Source organism: Thermobia domestica, chromosome 18, assembly GCF_964235325.1.
Source record: "Thermobia domestica chromosome 18, izTheDome1.hap1.1, whole genome shotgun sequence".
Lineage (NCBI taxonomy): Eukaryota > Metazoa > Arthropoda > Insecta > Zygentoma > Lepismatidae > Thermobia > Thermobia domestica.
The window spans coordinates 167,115,243-167,137,340 of record NC_137471.1 but is presented as its reverse complement, the minus strand read 5'-3'; the positions used below and the strand labels follow the sequence as shown (position 1 = coordinate 167,137,340).

Below are 22,098 nucleotides of genomic sequence, written 5' to 3'. Positions count from 1 at the left end.
CTTACTGTATAGTGTTACAAACGGAAAGTTGCTGATCTTTTCCAACACACAGGATGAGAATCACTGGTCCAAGTCTTTATTTAGCTTTTTACAGGCATTCATTATGAGTACACCATTATCTTATTAAATGTCGCGGGTTAGGGAAAGTGGTTGGTCTTGCACCTGGAATCCAGGGAAAGGTCAGGGAAAATGATGAAAGTAATTTTGTAAGAACTCTGGTGTCTGCTTCACGATAATACGTATAAGTTATCTGATTTTAATAAATCTTGGCTTGTGCGTGTTTTCATCATAGGAAATAAGCCTATCCTTCGAGATTGGATCCGTCGAGAGTGTGGCGGTAAAATCAACGTCATGTAGAAAGTGTGCACGTGATGATGAAACACTTTTCTAATCCTATTTATAATACAAAAAGATCTCAATCTGTGAGTAACGCTAATATGCAGACTTCAAAACAATTAAGGGACAGGGATTACATAAACACAAGACTTTTCAGCCTATTAATCACACAAATTTCCAATAGTTCACAATCAGGCTAATAATTGTTACTAGTTGCGTTGCCTCTTACTTGGCGCCAACAGATGTCACTAGTATGTGGGCAACATTTAGAGAAGGTGAAAGTTGGAAGGGGGGGGGGAATTAGCATAACTTACGTAAAAGGTATTCGATTTCGACAAAGCATAGGATATATTTTCTTTAGGGTTGCCAAATCAACCTGATTGCTTTCAGATCATTGGAATCGATTAGCGATAAGGAGTAAGTTCCCGCAAATGTCGAATTTTCCTCGTCTCCGATAACTTTTGCTAAAGTTACTCGATGTTTACGAAACATAGCTTATATTTACCGCATTTTACGGACTATAAAACACACCTTCATTTTTAAGCATTTTTGTTTTATACCGTAACATTTTTACTATTTTTATTATTAGATTGCAAAGCCAGACTAAAAAGCAATCTTATTTTATAAAACCAAACTGACTTTAAAATCCTGAAAATCGTAATCTGAATTTTCTTCTTTTTCTTCGTCATCTTTGTTCTCTTCATATATAAGATGGTCTTCACTGCCATCGAGAGCGTTACTTATGCTGCACTTCGTGAAAGATTTGTATGGCCATTGTTAAGACTGGCGGGAATTTTAAATCAAACACTGGACACTTTTATAGTAATTTCGAGTTCAAGACGCACCTGAATTTTGGAGACAATTTTTCGAAGAAGAAAGTACGTCTTTTAGTCCGTAAAATACGGTACTTTGAGGGTTACTAAGCATTCCCACTGCTTGGGGCTTAAAATCTGTTAAGAATGGAAGGATTTTACCCCTCAGACATGTTCATGCAATTTTCTTTGAGGCTTCCCAGTCATGTCCACTGCATGGAGTTAAAAATTGTTAAAGAAAAGTGGTGATGTGTATACCCAGCCGACGCACACATATACACGATTTTAAGATAACTGCCGTAAACATTCAATTTTAATACAGAATTGTGTTTATAAGGTTAAAATGGGTGAACGATCAGCATTTAGCTTAAACGCCAGTGAGGGGTAAATTTCCAGCACTTCCCAGCAGATTGAAAAAACATGTCCAGGAGAATTGAATAAAAATATATTAGATTTTACTGCAGTTTGGCAAAAAAATATATATATATATATATTCGATCAGAATTTTAATTTTTCCGAATTACCCGGATCACTCCCTTTGTGTTGAGTTTAAATTAGTCAATAATAATGGAGTCTATTTACCATATCTCTGTTAATATACGAGAGGAAATAAAAAAGTAGACTTCTGAGAAAAGGTACATTTATTCTAATGATAGAAAACTGAAACATAGACTTCTGAGAAAAGGTACATTTATTCTAATGATAGAAAACTGAAACATACATTATTTTTCTACATAATTTCCCTGCACTTCAATGCACTTTTTCCAACGTTTCACAAGTTTTTTGATTCTGTCGGAAAAAAAAGTTTTTCGGTTGTACCTGTAACCAGTTTTGTACCGCATCAATGATTAGCTGATGGTTGACGTTTAAATTTCTTAACTTCTGGTGATGATTTCATCCACTGTGATTCGTCTGTTCTCCATCACCATACCCTCAGCGACTTTCTAACTCTCCTCAGTCATTGACGTCGATGGCCTGCCTGATCTTTCCTCGTCACATAAAGAAGGTGTTCCCTGTTTGAAACGCTCTATTTATTCGTAGATCTTGCTTCGCAATAAACAGCTGTCACCATACTACGCTTTTGTTCGACGAATAATTTCCGCAGATTTAACACCTTCCGCAAACAAACACTGCCCTCATTTCCTCCTTGGTGCAGATCGACAATGGAGCTGCCATGTTTAACGGTCTGCTACACTTTAACGACTAACGCAGAAATAAGAGTGACACGTTGCATAGAAGTGCTGCAGACGACACTAATTCAACGCTGGGTACTAGCAGTGTTACCAAACCCTAATGCGAGAAGTTGCAAGTTCTTTTATTTTTTGACTTTCCCTCGTATATACATGTTCACGAGAATTTCCTAAAAATTATGAGATTTTTATAAAGTCATAGTGTGTGTTTGGTTTAAAATTAGAGGCTTGGTGTTAGAATTATTCACCTAGGAGGTCATGGTAGAACTATTCACCTGGGGGAGAGGTCGAATTCATCCCAGCTTATGAACGCATGTTAACGGTAGCTTTCCTTAAAAAATGCAAGATTTTCGTGAAACTTGGCCTATACTTTTTCTTATAGTCCCAACGCAGCTTATTGCTTTTTTGTTAATGTGATTCAAAGGCAACAGACGAAGTTATTTTAACCTAAAGTAAGATCATGTTACATGTAATGATAACTTTCTGGATTTTTATGAAACAGTGGGAACGTTTCCTTGTAAGATTAAAGCTACTCCTATTAGTTGGGATTGAAATTGGTGAGAGATAAGCCGATAAAAAACTTCCAGTAGTAATAATAATAATAATAATAATAATAATAATAATAATAATACGAATGATAATAATAATAATCAACTTTTGCTCTCTCAAGCAATCAAGAGCATTACTAACCATTGCGCATTGGTTCCTTGAAATCCTTATTACAGAATTAAATGTTAAACTATTGTAACAGTGATATTGATGTAAATTTCTTCAAGAGAAGAATTTTGTAGTTATAATTGTAGTGAGCATAAGCAGTTTACTTTTTTCAGCCGTGTCTCTGTTTCACAATTGCTTTCGTAAAATTAATCTGATTTTAATTAAACTTGACATGCACTTCCTTTGAGGTCTAATAACTAAATGTCTTGCTTGAGGTTAAAAATCGTGAAGAATCAGGGGGTAAATTAACCTTATCTTAAAAGATAACATTGCACAATAAACTTTGCTATTAGGAAATTAAGAAGACTTCATCCCATCTCAAAAGTCATGTTTACGATAACTTTCCTAAAAATTACGAGGTTTTACATGGGTCGACCGTATAGAATGAAATAAATCAGGGGAAAATGGGGGATAAACCTCATCTTGATATAAAGACATATTTAAGTCTATATATTTTTTATATATTATCAGATACATGTCAAACTTGTGTATGCTTTCTTCGAGAGTTATCAGTATGACCTATTACTTAGGATTGAAAACACTGTGAAATCAATCTAGCTCCAACTTTAACATCAAGTGCTGGGCTCAGTTTCTTTAAATAATAATAATAATCAGACTTGTATGAAACATGATGTGAATTTCCTTGAAGGTTGAAGAATACATCTTGTTAGTTGGCGATGAAATTTTCTAAGGTTAAAGGATTAGAAAAACTGACCAGCCTTTATTTCGCTGCTCATGGCACCACTGTTATATATTTATTGATACAAAAGGGCGCCCATCAAGGGGGCAAAGGGGGGCGCTTGCCCCCCAGAAAAAATTGTACTCAGAATATCGAAAACCCAGTAGAATTTTTTACATTAGTTACAGCAAAATTTGAAACTATATTTGAAACGTCGCATATACTTGCCCTCCCTTGGAAACTACAACATGGGCGTCCTTGTTGATATACATGTTGAAATCGGTTAAAAATAGAATGGAACATTCTCCAGCTAAGAAAAAAACTCTCTTACGCAGTGGACGGTACCGCTGGTAATAATATCACTTGAAACAACACTAATTTAATGCCACTCGCAGTGTGAGTACACACTAATATTTAAATAATGTTTTGAATGTGTGGAAATGTCAGTGAAAGTAAGTAAAAATAATTCCGTATGGAAGCATGTGAATGGTTGTTAAAATTACGTGTTTTATGTTACATATATATGCTAACAATAAATGATGTGCATTCCAGCAGTGGAGTACCAGAAGCCGGTGGGTCAGGAACCATGACCAAAAGGCCTCACGGCCATCCTTTGAAGAGTTTCAGCGTTCCAGCGCCACCGCCGCAGTCAGCTCCAACGACTCCTCAACCCAAACATGTTGGTAAGTCAACGGAAAACAAAAATACTATATGTTAAGGCAACTGTATGGACTCTTCTGCCTCATTGGGGCTCCTCCGTGGCTAAGTGGTTAGCATACGCGCCTTTGGCGTGGAAGACCCGGGTTCGATTCCCTGCGGGAGCTCATGTGGTTCGGATTCCACGTTAATGAGTAGGTCCACGTCTCATATAGCCTCACTGCTGAAAAGGGACGTTAAACTCAAAATCAACTCAACTGTTTTGCCTCATTTTCACTCAGTTTAATTGACAGTACATGGAATAAATTAGAGGATCGAGAAGTTGTGTTTGTACGTTCGTACATGTAATTAAAAATCAATAAGATTGGTAAAATTACTTAATGAATGTACGGAGTATTCATACTGACACACAATCATAGTCATACGTCTGATGAGGATCTTGGCTAGAAGATCGAAACGTCACGTGTAAATGTGTTTTTATATTAAATAGGTGCAGTCTTGTTCAGCAGTGTTTTTTAATTTTTCGGAGTATTCATGGTACATTTTTGTTTCCTAAGCTGTCCTTTCTAAATTTGTGAGGAAAAGGTAGATATAAAACTAAAGTGTAAAAATGTATTGAAATGTGTAAGGAATTCACTTGGAGAAAAAAAAAATCTTGAAAGTAGTTGTGTGCCAGAATGTCAAGTGAACTAAAAATAATCGACAGTGTCGAAAGTTGTTGTTGAAATATAAAGTGTTTGGTCCTTGTCACAGTTGTGTATTGTTCTCTGGGAGAACGTTGGGATGGTACTTTTAAATGTAAGCCCTGATGGTTATTGTGTCCAGTGGAACATTGTTTCATACCTACATTTGCAGTATTTTAAAGAAAAAGTGAAAAATATAAATCGTGTAATAGTTAAAGCTTTTTTGGTGGAAAGGCTTTTTTTACTTCCTTCAGGTCAATGCTTTGTAAATAATGAAAGCAATGATAATGATAATCGTGTATTACAATTTTGAAAAGTAGGGTACTTTGTATTCACAGAATGCTGTGAAATAATCAGCTACTCGAAAGTGCATCTTACAATGAAAAAAATTTCATGCCGTTAGTTATAACTTTTTTTTTTTACCGTCCTACGACTATGCATCGAAGACGGTGGTGGTGGAGTGAAAAATGTTGGGAGGAAACGGGAGAACCCCGTGAAAATCTACGTACAAGGTCTTTATTTACCAGAAAGTCTACTTGGCGGGAGCTGGAATCGAACCAAAGACCACACACCAAAGCTGAACGTTCTACAACTAAGCCACTGTGGTCTCGCCGGTTAAAATATCATACATTTCGTTTGTAGGTATGTACGTAGTAGGGAAATTCAGATGGATTGCTTTAAATAGAAGTAGCGGAATCAAGTTACAAGATTGAGTCATTGTCTCTGTATCTGTAGACAATTAGATGCTAAAACAGATCGGTTAATTAATTTATTTTTGTCTGTATTTATATTTATATTTACAGGAATAGAATACTTTCCAAGATTCTAAGAATTTACGTTTTGTACAGATAAAATCTTGTTAAATTAACTGACACTTACCTATTATGCGCCTTAGGAATCCTAATTGCATTGTAAAACTAATAACGATCAGAACTATAATAACACTAAAGCGACAAAACACATATCGGTTGAAGATAACTATTTCACACAAAACCGTACAGAGAACCAGTCGTCAAGCCTTGGTATGGATTCTAATGATACCACTCATCCAAATAATAATAATAAAATTTTGAGGGAAGTTCTCTAAACACATAATTTCGGTATAAAGTAAACGAAATTTTCAGAAAAGGATTCAAATTTACTTTCACAAATTAGTCTGTCTCTCTTCCTGATTTCGTTTCTGCAGTTTGAACAGGATCGAAAACTTGTAAGGAATTTTTGATTACTGATAAATTGATAATTAGAAACGTAGAAAATCAAGAATCAAGAAATTAGTAGAATAGTTTAACAATTGGCTAGAGGGGCACAATTCCTGTGTGAAGTCTGACAGTTGCAACATGTTTACTATTAGAGACAGAAACTATAGAAGGTGAATAAATTCGATTTATAAGATATTTGGTTCTAATCCATTGTCAGACATTGTTAAAAAGGTCGATTCGTTTTTAGAAGAACCATCGTTTGTTGATAATAGTACAGTTTAAGCTTTAAGTATTGATATTTGTGAAGCCGTAGCTGTTGTTAATGTCTAGCTGTTGAAGGTAATACGATTGGTTGCAGAAATTATAGTAGGAATATAACGATCCTTTTAGAATTCCCAGGACAGAGAATAGATGAGTATCACTAGGTATTTTAAAATAGAAAAGTAGTATATTTCGATTACATATATCATAGTGAGAATTATAGGTAACTAAGAATTTTACTAGGAAAAGTTAAAATTGTGAGGCATGGTCTTTTATCAAGTCTTTTCCCAATCTCCGTTAGGCCACCGAGGAGAAGCTCGTGAAATGACGAAACGGGGATGGATGTTACGTATCACTCACACCGATAGAAAAATTATCATTCAATCATTGTGGAGTCGTGTGCATGTAAACTTAGAGATTCCAATCGAAGCGCCCGCCAAGTATGAAGTACGCGATATGATTCGATTTCTCCAGGTGGCGGCTGAGTTCCCTGAAATTCCATAATCAGACACTTAACAAATTATAATCTGCACCAGCCTTTCCCAACCTGGCGTCCGCAAGCCAGTCTGAGAAAGGCACACACAGTGGTGAGAAATACACCTTTTTAAGTTAAATGATCGAATTAATAATAAGTCAGTTTGTGAGAGAAGTGATATTAGACCAAAAAAAAAAAAAAAAAGTTGCTTATACTCCAACGGCATTTTCATGTTAACTTGTTGAAGTTAACACGTTTTATTTTTTCCAGTAAAATACGGTTTTCTATACCTGATGGTTAGGCAATTGTAGTTTAGTTGTGTTTACGTATAAGATTTATTTATATATTTGCAGCATCTTAAAGTGTCCGGCCCCAGGTTTGAAACTCAGGACCACCTGTTTCCGGTAGTCACTCATCACTCTAACATTCTAACATAGCACTCTAACATGACTATACCCCTGCAAAGAAAAATAAAAACCCTCCCATATATATATAATAACGTATGGAAAAAATATAAATACTAACCGTACATATTGCAAGGGGTCCTTAACATGTGTTGTAGACTCTAAAGGGGGCCGCAGTGTGAAAAGATTGGGAGAGACTGATCTACACCTTTCGTCAACCACATGATTCATGCGTTCATCAACCACAGACGTCTGTCGCCACAGATTTCCACCTTTGACTACTTTCATCGTGTACGTCAGTGAGTCCTTTAAATTCTGCGTAGCATTTGTGGACACAGCCATCAGTCGTAAATATTTGTTGTAATCACACGACTAAGTATTGCGACTGTATTATGCCATTTCCCCTGGAGAAATTGAATTATATGATGTAGTTCACACTTGGCGGGCGCTTCGATTTCACTCGATACGTTTTCACGTTCGTTGTTCTACAATGGTTGAAAGACAAAGTCTGTTTATCGGTATAGGGGATAGGCGACGTCCAATTAATAGTTTTTTTTTTCCGTATACCTTCTGGTGGCTTAACGGAAGTTAATAATAATAATAATAATAATAATAACTCCCGTAGTAAATAGCAGCAGTTGAATTTTGTCCATTGTTTTGAAAATAGTTTTTGAGACTTTTTCCTGATCCTTTGTTTTGTTGTTATTATTTTTGTAACCTATTATAGATGATGTGATGTTTCTTGAAATTTATTGAAGTTTGAATGTTTTTGTCACGAACAGTGCGGCCTCAGAGCTCAGCCAGCCCGTACAAGAAACCCGGAATCCTAGCGACTCCATCGTCTTCGGTGAAAACCCAAGAAGCTCCTCGAGTTGTTGGAGCGGAAGTGTGTGCAGCGGCCTCGACAAGTGGCAGCGCCAGTTGGCAGGGAGCAGCTGACAAACCAGAGGAGGCTAAAATGCAGGTACGAAATTCATACGTACTTTATCTTTGTTTTGTTAATACATGTTGCTGTTCGAGTCAATAAACTACTACCAAGCAATTCCAAAACAATTAATGAAAATATTAGCATTGCAAGACGGTGCTTTGTCCCGTCAGTTACTGATCCTAGTGCAGTAATCATCATTATAGTGTTTCTTTTTTCGTAGACATATCCTTTTAGGGAGGATGAAAGAATATACAATGAAGAACGCAAAATACTTGGCGTGAGATTCACAGTGTGTACAATGTTTACTCTTCAGCGAAAAATAAAACAAAGCGTGTAAAACTGGCAGGTTATTGATAAGTGGGGGTATACCTCCTCGGTTCATGGTTATGAATAAAGAGAATTTGATACTTAGGCACTTGCCAGTAATACATAAGGTGACGGTACTAAGTAGAGTTGATTCACTTGCTTAGTTCTTGCAAAAGAAATTCTGTATAACAATGAGGTCAAGTTTTTTAGAGCCTAAATGTTTAAATTAAAGATTTCTTTAAGTATTCATTGAACACGTTGTTGTAAACTGTGCAGTACTTACAAGTGTCTCTGTATTTATTCTTCTGGTTACTAAAAGTTTTAAACAATAAAAGAGTTGGCAGTGGGTGATGTTTGATTTTACTGTTTGCAGACATTGTAAATCACAAATTCTAAGTTTCACAGAATTTGAGGCTCATATATATATATATATATATATATTTTTACAACCAAAATCAAGATCAATTGTAGTCTCAATAGCGTTTAAATACTGTCGATTCGAATTTAACTTTTATAGTTAGGAAACAAGAAGAGCTTTTGACTTTTTTAAAAAAATGCAAATGTAGTGAAACCTTTGAATAACGACAGGACATGATTATGACTTAAATGAAATGTGTCCGTTACAAAGACGTTACACAGGGTGTCTACTGATACTGGAAATACTTGAATTATGCTGGAATTTAATTTTGATACTGGAAATATACTGGAATTTTGATCCACATACTGGAAAAATCACGAAACTGGTAATTTGTCAACAAAGCAATGAATGGAGTGGAGAGCTGTGAGAGGAGTTGGGAGGCTGTTTTAAAAATGTTAAAAAATCATTTGTATTTAAAAAAAAAAAAAGTCAAGGCTAAGTAAATTTATTAAAAATAAAATATTCTTTTGATGGTAAAACAGTTACAAATCTGAAATCATTAAGAGTGTGATTATTCCTAAAGAACTTTTATAAAATGATTGTATTAGGTACTGAAAGTTTGGTGATAGTTACACTGAATATACTGGAAATATACTGGAATTTTGAAAGTGAAAGTCAGTAGACACCCTGTCACACAAATTGAGGTACCTCAGTTCCTGTGATACTTGCGTACAGTGTACAGTAAATACAATAGCTATAAATGTAAATATAGGCAGATATTGAAGTATTATACTCAGTGTTTGGATTACTGCGGAAATGATTGGAAAATGTGCCCCTGTAAAGAAATAAAAGTGTGTTTATATGGGCGTGTACTGTCAAATATAATTCTTGTTATAATTTTCTTCCCAATTGCACGTCATATCTTTGTACCGTAATTCGCGTACTCACTGTATTAAAAGAGTAAGTAACCCAATAACAACAGGCAACATTATTATTAACAATTAATCAATGAAGACGGTTTATGAATCCGTCGGAAAATCTGAAATAGTTGTCTGCCGTGTAATCCTGCAGACAGTAGTTTCTGCTCGAAGTTTCCTTGTAACTGTTGGGTGAGTTGAAGATTTACTCCTGTCCGTTATGAAGAAGTTCCTAACACATTGTTGTAAAGAAAACTGTTCGTGTTTACAAATGGGAGGGTTCTCTTCAGTAATAATACATGTATTTCTGACGGGACAAAAAAAAAGTTATGGAGTTGCCCGTTCAAGGGAATTTTACTGCATTTGGGAAAGATAGTTTTCAAGTTACCGAAATTAATAAGCGGAAATAAATACAGAAACTCTTGTGAGTATTGCATACCTAAGTTAAAAGTTATATGCATGGTAAGTTCTTCGGGGAGCTGTTACGTAGAAAAAGAAAGAGAAGATAGGAAAAAATCAGAAATAGAAATACGATAAAAGAGAAGGTGTTGCTCATCATTAGACGTTAGTTTTGAAAGAGCAGTTATAACTTAAAGCGGTGTTTCTAAACTTTTAAAGGAAGGAATACTTCAATTTTAATGATTAATAAGAAACAAAATATCTTGCAAAGGAGCTTGAATTAATTACTAGAAAAATGAAACAAAATAAACTTTACGATTTCGGTTATATAGTGCATATGAGGTACAAGGTAACCAAAATAGTTGTCGCCGTTTTTGACGTCCAGTTAATTATGCACTCAGAGAGTGGAAGCGAAATGACGCACGTGCATGCTATAACTGTGCTGTAGTGAAATTAACATTATTTAACGTGTTAATTTGAATAGATGGCAGCACAATACAAAACTGCTGTCAATCACGAAAAAAAAAAAAAAACTGACATCTATAGCAAATCAGTGAAAGTTCAATGTCTCATTTTGTCAACTGTCTATTGGAATAGTTATTAAAAAGGTTTATAACATCTCCGTTACAATGTCTAGCGATCGGCAGTTAGTCTGATCATTGACACTCAGTAACACAGGAACGTTGCGCACACATGGCAGTCATAGGTCGTCTAGTGTCGAAGAGAAATGGAAGTATTGGAGCAGCTTGTTCTCGTGTGTGTGTTATATGGCTTAAAAGTGAGCCTGTCAGTTGCTGTGCGAAGTCGCCGCATATGCCAGGCATTAGGGTAGAATGCCGTGAATGAACACACGGCTAGGCATTGGCTCCAGAAATTCCGTTCGGGAGATGTGAGTCTTTCGGATGAACCTAGCAGTGGATGACCACATGTGTTGAATGCGAGGCCCTGAAAGTAGAATGGTCCAATGTGTGATGAATTGTAGGAAGGTTCCATGTTACGCTGAAATAGACTGCACATGCATGGGATACGGAAGTCATACAAGTTAAGTAAATGGGTGCCCCACACGTTGTCGGCAGTCAGCAAAGTGCAACGAGTGACAACCTGTTTGTTCTTGCTTACTCGGCACCTGAACACATCCCTCTTTGATTGCTTGCACACTGGTGACGAAAAATGGGTCTTCTATGATACTTCCAACCGTGCCAGATATTAGCTTTCGTCAGGTAACCCTCGGAGACCATCGTAAGACCACCTCTGTACGCAGGAAATGTCATGCTCTTTGTGTTGTGGAATTGTCGGTAAGTGATGCATTATGAGCTCCTTCCACGCAGTCAGACCATGAATGACTCTCGGCAGTTGCAAAGGGTGTACCGTGCATTGTGGCAGAAGGAGCTAGCATTGGTGAATTGAAAGGATGTGCTGTTCCTGCTCGACAGTGCCAAGTTAGCCCGGAAACCCTTCAACAACTTGGCTGGGAGACATTGTGCCATGCACCATATTCACCGAACCTTGATCCAACAGATTACTACGTGCTCATTTTCTCGACAACCACCTCCTTCGCAAATGAGAGAGACTGGCTTCTTAGCATCCACCATCGCCAGTATATTGTTCAGTTGTAGGAATTCGCGAAAGGTTTTAGATGCTGACGGAGATTACTTCGAAACCTAAAGGTACGAACTGTCCACTGTATTACTTTTCGTTTATCACTGCTCTAGAATTGCAAGAACATTTTTTGGTTACCTTCTAATAATAGTTTCACTCTTTTTTTCTATTTTCCTTTACAGCAGCGTTCAAGTAATTCCATTACAAAACTTCGTTACCACCTTTTTTTTTTCAGTGATTTTGTGAAATTCAAGAATCTTCCAATTTTTACAGATTTCATTATAATTTTACTAACATTCAAAGCAAAAGAATTAAACCTATTTGACTCTACGATTTTTTTTACAGTTTAGCATATTAGGAAAGAAGTTATTTTATAATGAGAAAGATATTTTCCTCATTTCTAATTACCCCTATATTACAGGTAGTCGGCTTCGTGGTTATGCTTCTTACTCTCACTCAAGAATACATACTTTCTACTGTGAAGACAAAAGAAACAAAGGGTCCATGACATTTGGGCGCAAAACCTTTTATCCAAATAGATTTACCTATCTACATATGTTATAGTGTAGACGCGCATTTTTTTTTTCTGCAATTTACTAGAACCAAGCCAAGCATTTATTGCAATTAAGACTTTCAGTGACTGTTTACCATAGAACATGCTATAACATAACGAAAATTTGGGGTTTTTGAAAATGGCTTTCTTTAGGAAAATTGGGTCAAATTTCACTTTTCTGACTTTTTAAAGTTGTGCAGTTATTTTTTTGTGACAAATCTCATTTAAGTAGATTAACCTATTTAGATATACGGCTTTGTGTCCAAACGTCGCGCATCCAAACATCCTACTGTGCAAAGAAACACGAAAAAGGTCCATTTTGATTCTAAAATATCTAAAACAGCATTTTCAACAGGGTCGATTTTCAAACTTTCCTGAGGGGCCACGGTGGCTCAATGTAGAGCGTTCATCTCTGGTGCATGGGGTTCTTGCTTCGATCCCAGCTCGTGCGAAGTGAGCTTTGTGGTGGGCAAACACTTGTATGCGTGGGTTTTCTCGGGGTTCTCCCGTTTCCCCCCACTTTCTTCATTCCACCATTTCATTTATTTCTTATCATCACCGTCTCCTTTTAACCTAGCCAGCATAACAGTGGGACGTGAAACTTCAAGATGTTTACAAACTTTCCTGGGGAGAACTCCCCCCCTAAGCCTGAGTGATAATCCATACCCGAAGACCCTTGGACGTGAATTGTGAGAGCCCCCTATTGATTTTTGAAACCCTTGGCACTAACTGAATTCTAGAATTAATTTCAAACGTTTCCTGTGATGCAATCATTTTCACTCTTTCTTTGTGTGATGCATTTAGTTAGATATAGAGGGTGTTTCAAGACAACACCGACAACGTTTGGGACCTACCATAGTCGAGTCAAGATTTCACTTAGGAACTAGTATGTACGCTATCCAAAAATACATGTTTCAGAATCTTGTAATACTTCCGTAACGATTTTTACAGAGGGAGTTTGGCTACGGGCATATAATTTAAAGTACTCACCAACTACCTCTATAAAAATTGTTGGCGGAAGTACCGCAGGACTCTGAGACATGATATTTGGGTTGGACATATACTAGTTCCTAAATGAAGTCTTGATTCGACTTCGGTAGGTCCCAGAGAATTGGAGCTATGGACCTTTAAAGTTCATTTTTTCATGCTTTCGGTAGCCTATAACTCCGAAATGACGGATTTCTGCACCCAAGTTGGTCTATACTTTTTGTCTTATCTTGGTGTCAAGAACTACCTCCCAAACGTTGTCGGTGTTGTTTTGAAACACCCTGTATTTACAACGTTAATACCTGTATACAATATAGAGAGAAATTTTCGTAATGTTATTTCAATGTTTCTTTCATTGTTGTACAGGGTAATGTTTTTGTTGTTCTATTGCAGCCTTCGTACAGCACTGAAGAATTGAATCAAGAGATGGCAAACCTCGAAGGCCTTATGAAGGATCTCAATGCAATCACAGCTTCCGAATTCGAATGTTGAAGAGAACAACGTGTATGATCACGATACGTGGCAGCTATTTAAAGAGAAAAAGACATTTTTACACGATAATTTTTGTAAAGTGACGTTGCTGTCTTTATTAGACAATTTTTACAATTAACAGTTAACTGTTGCTGTCAACCTTGATACCTATTGCCTAAGAAGTGAACGTAATGTGAGGTAGTGCTTAATTAGAAGATCTGAAAGTGAAAGGTGTGCTGCAAAAGACGTGTGTGTTTGAGAGTTGTACCGCTCAAGACAAAAGTTCTGCAGCTTTTCGACACGTGTACATATATATATCTATTCTTTTTACAGCTAATGAAGTGATTGTTTTAATACTCATGACATTGAACGAATGACTGATTAAACAAAAGAGAACATAAACTGTCTCGCAGTCTATGCATGTGACGTCTGAAATGATTGATGTATGTGTTTTTACGGTGTTTTTAATTTACTTTGTACTGTGACTGAGTGTGAAGAATAACTGACGTGCTTTATTAATGATTCAGAAAAATGTTTTTTTGATAAGTACCTCTTTTGTATAAATGATATGGCTTTATATATAAAATTGAAACAACCATAAACTTGTATTGTGTTCATTCATTTTTGCTGGGTCAAGTGTCGATAGTAGACGGAATAGCTTTCAGGAGTTTGGTTTATCAAAGCACTTTATATACACTTCTGTGTCTACTAAATCTGAAGACTGGCATTATCAGAAAGTAATGCGGAAGAGAATTACATTGATTGGCTGCTAATCTTCAGTATATGGCTCTTCTTGTTGTATACAGGCAATTGCACAGCTGTGTAGTTTCTGGATTCCTTTCTGGAAGTCCTCTTGTCCGACAGTGTTGAGTTCTTTCGTCACAGCCCTTTGGATGTCCGAAATTGAGTCGGAATGTTTTTTCTGTCAACGTCATTTTGACCTTTCGAAACAAATAGTGTGCTGAGACCAGGGCGGATTGTTGAAACATGACACTTTTTTTTTTTTTTTTTCAAAAATATCTGTACTTCAATGACTGTGGCTTGGTGCATTGTCGTGCAACAAGAGCCAGTCCTCAAATGAATCATTTCCGAAAGAATCCCTTGCATTGTCTGCAGTAAGCGTGCTAAAATGTGTCTGTAAATTGTAGCATTCACAGTTTGTTCTTCGGCAATGAATTCTTTATGCACAGCATCTTGCGAGTCGAAAAACACCATTAGCATTGTCTTCAGACGTGACTTCTGGATGCGAAGTTTTTCTTCATCATGAGGAATTCTTCCGCCACCCATGCTGCTCATTGTCACTTTGTGGCAGGATCGTACGTGGGAAATAGTGATTCATTACCAGTTATGATTTCTTAAACCATTCTGGGTCATTTTCGGCCAGTTGGACCCACTCCTGACACGACGGTCTCCCGGTCTTCTCTTTGATCTTCTGTCAGACTGTGGGACACAAATTCGGAACAAATCTTCCTGTTCTGTAGATCTTGTTCCACGATCTTCCGAATAGAGTCTTTACCAATGTTCAAGTCCTCGGCAATCATCCTGAGGAACTGACAGCTATTTTCAGCCAGCTTTTCCCACACTTTTTCAACATTACCAGATGACCAGGTGTTAGGTCGTTCGTGACCCTCACGAACACAATAATGTTACACAAAAATGTTCGCTCGAGAAAGAGCATCATTGTTGTAAGCTGATTGAATTATGTCCACGGTCTCCGTGCCGGTTTTCCCAAGTTTTACACAAAACTTGATAGCTACTTTCTGCTCCACTTTACTATCCATGACGAACAAAGAAAACAAAGTTCATTGGAATCATTGTAACTTAAAATTCCGAACATCAATTCGTGAATTCTTCATACAATACACACACACTCGATACTAAAAGCTACACACAATAATCGCTTTGTGGCACTAGCGGTTTTCTTACAGTGTTGCCAGTCTTAAAATTTAGTAGACAGAATGGGCCTTATGCAGAGTCGTTCTGACGCGTTATTAGTGCCATTCTAAGGAGTTCGAGTAATGTATGTTTTTTGCAGTAGTCAGGGCTTTAGTATGACGCTAATCATACTTCAAAACGATTCTGCATAGGGCCCAGAGTGTATTTACTCTGTCCGTGTGTCCGTTTCGATGACTCTTCAACAAATTCGATCAGGAGGTAGATACTCAAAAGCAAGGGATCGAGTTGGTTGATGGAGGCCATATTCGGACCGGATATGCTAGAAATCAACAATTCCTGGTTTTTACGTTGATCATTGTAGAGCAAAAGCGGTAGTAGATAGCAAGAAGGGTTTTTTTTTTTTTTTTTTTTTTTTTTAAATCAATCTACTAAGCGTCCCAAGAATACATTTTAATTTCCATCTCTAAGTGTCCACGAAAGCCGGAAGAGAGAGAAATCCATTATAACTTTTGCTTTCAATCAGTGGCGGATCTAGGTCAGGGCAGGGGGAGGGGCTAGACCCCTAGTTTTTGAGTGACAAAAATAATGATTTATATACGAGGGTAAGTCAAAAATTATCCGCAATTTTCACATATTGTCATGCTACGAAAATTTGATCCTAATTCCTCCGTTTGTCTTCCTTTTGTTGCAAATAGATTATGGCCGCTCCATTAGAAGATTGCACCAAAGAGAAACAACGAGTAGTGATCCAGTTTCTGTGGTCGGAAGGTGTATCAGCGGCCGCAATCCATCAAAGACTTTCGGAACAATGTCTTACCGCAACGGAGAGTCAACGAATGGATTGAAACATTCAAAAAATGGTCGCAGAAGTGTTACGCACGAGGAAGGAGCCGGACGAAGATCTATGGCCACGTATGATAACAACTTGAGAGTGCACGTAACTTGGTTCTGTTAAACAGACCAATCACTATTAATGAAGTGGCACATCGTCTGGAAGTCATTATTCCTGATACATCTTCCGACCACGGAAAGCGGATCACTGCTCGTTCCCCTTTGGTGCAAACTTCTAATGGAGCTTCCATGACCTGCAACAAAAGGAAGCAAATGGAGGAATTAGGATCAAACTTTAGTAGCATGACCGCAACAGGATAACAATAAAATAAACGAGGACAGAGATCAGAGATGTACGAAGAATTATATGAAAACTGCAGATAATTTTGGACTTAGCCTCGTATTCTTGAAAGTTTATAGTAAACTCATGATATACGCACCATAGTCTGGGTTGTTGGTGGCCACCCGTTTTTACCTTCCAGATCCGCCACTGCTTTCAATGTTGATCTACGTAGAGCAAAATCGATAAGAAATAGCGAGAAGCCGTTTTTGGAATCAATTTAGTGTTCTAAAAATACAATACCATTTTCTATCTTAACCCGCTATTCAACCAAAAGTAGCATAAGTTAACCGCTTCCGGTCCTAACATTGATCGCCATAGAAAAAAAAAAAAAAAATCGTAATAGAATAAGGAGAAGTGGTTTTCTATCATCAATCCCAATAATATATTCCACCTTCATTCTGATCTCTCTCTACTAAAATCGAAAGTGATAGAAATCAATTACTTCCGATTTTAACGTTTGTTATGGAGTAAACACGGTACCCTAGCAAGCGGTTTTCTGCAATCAGTTGAATAATTCAAGAATATAATCTAATCTACATAAAACCGATAGTAGTAGGAAGCTACTAAACCTTCTGGTTTCAGTATTAAGAAACATCCTGTCGTAGGAACCAAACTCCTCCAAACTCATACTGCTGATTGTTAATTTAATGCTGCACACTAAGGATTACTAATAATGAATGCAAGTGATGAAGATTAGATATTTTGTTGATTTTACTCTCATTTTTCCAATTATATACAAAGTGTTTCCCTATATGGACACCCTTTTGGAAGTAAGTTCACAAATGAAAACAAGATAAAATGTTTTGTGTCCGGCAGTGGGTAGTTTAGGAGTTTCAGGCTTCCAAAATCCTCAGAAAATGATGTTTCGAACTGATTATTGCCATAATATGTTACCCATTGTAGACTTGTAGTCAGCCCTATCTAAAAGCACACGTTTCAGTATCATGTAGTTGGTTACACGTGGGAGTTCCTCATAAGGCAAAAAAAGGTCCGTGATGGCTCTCGGAAGCAAATGAGTATGTGCACAAATACATCACGAATTATCACAAAAGAAATAGTTCAAGTATGTACAGGAATGAACATGTAGCGCAGGATTTAAAAGACATGTATCAATTCCCGAATTCGCCCCAATAGTGGGAGAGGGGGTGAAGCAGGGTAGACCTATATGCGAAGTGGGTTTATTCTACTGCTTCTACATGTAGGTGCAATGTGAACTCTGAAAACAGATTTTCAGGCGTAAAGTAAAGAGTTTATTCCGTAAAAATTGCGATTTCAATGAAAGACCATATCGTTGGCTAGATAACGTAGAGAAAAGTAAAAAAGCACAGAAATGGTCTCTTTACAATACACCTTTTCATAAACGGTACAGTGCATGCATTGTAATACATTGAGGTGAAAGTTAAAACAGGGTTTGAAAAAACCCAACCCATATGGGTTTTTCGTTTTTTTTTTTTTTTTTTTTTTAATTATTATTTATTTTAATATTTCAATGTCTTTGGGGTAGTATTAAAATGTGATTTCTATTTCAAGATTATCATTGTCAGGACTTGAAACAATTTTCTATTCATTACTGTTATGAAAGAATGCCCGCTATTTTGAAATTTTACATTGGATCGCCGAGAAAATTTATACAGCAAATTTAGATTGTCTCATGCTTTGACCCTCAAAATTTCAATTTAAAAGCCCGAAAACTGTACACTATAGCGTGCATAACCGCTATTTTAAAAACGGTCTCCATTTTAAAGTTTGTACGTTGGATCGCCGCCAAAATATATACAGCTAATTTAGATTGTCTCGTGCTTCTACTCTGAAAATTTCAACTTAAAAGATCGAAAATTGCGCTTTGTAGCGTCGATTTTTTTTTTTTTTTTAATCATGAAATTTTACGTTGGTATGCTGCCAAAATCTATACAGGAAATTGAGACTGTCTCGTGCTTGTACCCTGAAAATTTTAAACTTAAAAGACCGAAAGATGTACCCTACAGTGTGTGTGGTACAGGCAGACAAACAAACAAATATAGATCGAGTCATCCCAGGAGCCTCTGTGACGTTCGCCAAATATGAATACTAAATATATTAATTTAAAACAAAGATATACAAAGGGTACCAGGAAAGTTTTGCAATACGACCTTATTTCTTATACTTTTTCAAAACTTTCCACTACATATTACAAATTTTTCTATTCTTTGAAACCAGTCGTCGAAGAAACTGCCATCTTTCGACAGAGCTTTAGGCACACACATCGTCCCAAATCCTTAGTACGGTGTCATTGCTTGTAAAACGCCTTCCTTCCAGTCTGGTCTTCACATGGGGGAAACAGGGTGAAGTCACAGGGAGCGAGATCTGGACTGTACGGAGGGTGCTCTAACAGTTTTAGTCTAGTGCTGGCCAAATACTGTGAGCAAACTTTTCAACGGTGCGCTGGAACGTTGTCGTGGTGAAGAAACCATGTGTCCATTCTTGAGTTTGGACGCAACTGTTTAAGAGCTATAAGAACTTTAGGCAGACATTCCTTGGTATACCACTTCCCTGTGACAGTCTTCTGTGTTTCTAATACAACTCGCTCCACAGTTCCTTGAACACTAAAAAATTCCGCCTCCATTATCTTCTTCACTGACGTGCACTTTCGAACAGCCACGGGGGTCTACTCATCTTCAAACACTCACACTTCGTTTTGAGCCTTGGTCGAGACGTCATAGTGACAGAGACAAGTTTCGTCACTTGTCACAATACTGTTCACAGAGGCAGATTTTCCATTTTAAAATTTTTTCAACATTTTACGGCACCATGAAACACGGTGTGCTATCTGCTCGTCGGTCAAGTCATGTGGTACTCAAAGGGTAAAAAGCTTTCTAACTCGAAGGTGATCGGGAAGAATATCACGATGCATTAATGGTCAAGCATACCTCTATTTAATGGTATGTAACCCGTCTATCTGTCTCAAGCAGTTTCCTTAGTGCACTAATGTTTTGTTCAGTCACAGATGAAGATGTCTGACCTGACCTTTTATCGTCCTCAAGGCGGAAATTTCCTTTTTGGAACTCTTCAGTATCACCTAAATATCGTTGTACGATGAGGAAAATCCTCTCCAAGCACAGGAGTCATTTCATCTAAACACTGATCAACACTTAAACTACGTGCAAAATTGCCCAGTATTCAGTTTTTGACCACTACGACATATCCACCTCTTTTCACTAACACAGTTGAAGATCAACTGACACAGACAAAGACTAGAGCTTCTACAGTGCACGTTTGGACATGTCTAAACACGCGCTAAATTGCAAACTCCTGTGATGATCCGTTTTGTTCTATTGCAAAACTTTCCTAGTGTCCTTTGTAATTCATGTTTTACAAAATCCAGCGTAAAATAAATGGTTTTATTGTTGATGTTCACTTCCGACATTTTGTGCGTTCAATTACCTGAATTTCCCGAGCACTTGTCGCAAGACGTTTCTTTCCCGAAAAATTAATTTCAAACAATTAACAAAGATATAATTCATATTTTATAAAATATATGTTTCAAAATGTCTTAAATAAAATTAAGTATCTTCCAGCGCAAAATAAATAGTTTTATTGTTGAATTATTCAGTTCCGATGCTTTGTGCGTTCAATTACGGAATTTCCCGAGCACTTATTTCACGAGTTTTTCCCGAAAATGCATTACTGTACATTGAAACTTAGTTGTAGGGAAGTTTGAATTCAGCACTTGAAATAATAAAACGTTAGGTAATCTTCGGAACTCCGAGCATTAAGCTTCTTAAATTTGACAAGAATTTTTACGGTATTACTGATGTTGATTCTACAGAACATTTATTTCAGGAGTAGCAACAAATGACTGAATTAAACTGCTAGAAAACCAAATTTTGAGCTCCGTGGCTACGGGGTTAGGGAACGCGCCTTTGGAGTGGGAGATCTGGTTTCGATTCCTGGCGGGAGCTCATGTAGTTCGGATTCTACATAAATAGTTCCACGTCTCATATAGCTTCGCTCCTGAAAGGGACGTTAAACTCAAAATCAACTCAAAACCAAATTTTACTGAAGAACAGTTGTGTTACTATGAAAGGTAAGAAATAATAGTAATAGTTTTACTATCGTATTTACAAGCACGTAGCCAGGATTTCATAATGGGGGGGGGGGGTCCGTGACATGAAATACTGTGGTTATCATTCCAGGGGCTTGATCATTCTAAACTATTTTACTGGCAACATATATTGGTTCGTTTAGCCAGGATTTCGTAACAGAAGAGGTGGGGGGGAAGGGACATGAAATTCTGAAGGCACAGGAGCTTGATCAATGTTAACTACTTCACTGGCAACATATATTGGTTTATTACGACAATACAATGGGGATATGTTAGTATTTTAAGAACAAACTATGAAGAAATCTTGAATAAAAGAATATATATATATATAAAGTATTGAAAACGATTTCCTAATATCTACGTTCCTTTCATTATGACCTCAACTATTATAAAAAGTATATATCCACTATCATAAAAAGTGCATATCTAATAATGCCTTGTAAAACATTTTACAATATCTGCGTTCCTTTCTCTGTTGAATCAAATGTTAACAGAACTTTCTTTCCACATAAATTTTTGTTTTTATTATACTGTCTGTTCCAAATGACAGGTTAAAGGAGCAGTAGAAAATTGTTTCTGAAATAGCATGTTTGATATTTATTGCAAGGATGCGATGACGAAAAATTATAATAAAAAAATGTCCATGCTGTTACACAACGGCACTATGGTTTCGGAAGCTTGAAATCTCCCTGACTAGTAGCAGAAATTCTGAGAATTCCGTAACTTTTCTAGAAACTTCAAATTCCCTGACTCTTCCAGGCTATCTCGCTCACCTCGCCACCTTGTATTGCAAGCAATACAAATTTCCTCATAAGAAAGAGTAACCGAAAGCTTCCTGTAGTTTTTTATTTTTAACGCTGATCCTTTCTTTTCTCATTTCATTTTGTTTCATCCTTCCTTAATTTTTTCATTTATGGTCTCTAAGGGGGGGTCCGGCCCCCCCCCCCCCCTCTTGGCTACGTGCCTGGTTTCAACGTTTATCGCCATACGATGAAAATAGTCGTGATAGTTTTTCC

General features: G+C 37.0%; 1 protein-coding gene across 3 annotated transcripts in view; it reads left to right on the top strand.

The window, feature by feature from the left end:
* The window catches only part of fra (neogenin protein frazzled), a 148,137-nt gene extending 133,604 nt beyond the window's left edge, over positions 1-14,533 (top strand). For 2 of the 3 annotated variants that reach the window (XM_081746848.1, XM_081746845.1), the window contains 3 exons: positions 4,287-4,417; positions 8,196-8,377; positions 13,854-14,533. In XM_081746848.1, the coding sequence (XP_081602974.1) occupies positions 4,287-4,417; positions 8,196-8,377; positions 13,854-13,952 (412 nt within the window). In that variant the 3' untranslated portion in view covers positions 13,953-14,533. The remainder of the gene's footprint in view (positions 1-4,286; positions 4,418-8,195; positions 8,378-13,853) is intronic. The other variant, XM_081746846.1, reaches the window with a different exon arrangement.
* The last annotated feature ends 7,565 nt before the right edge of the window (positions 14,534-22,098 follow it).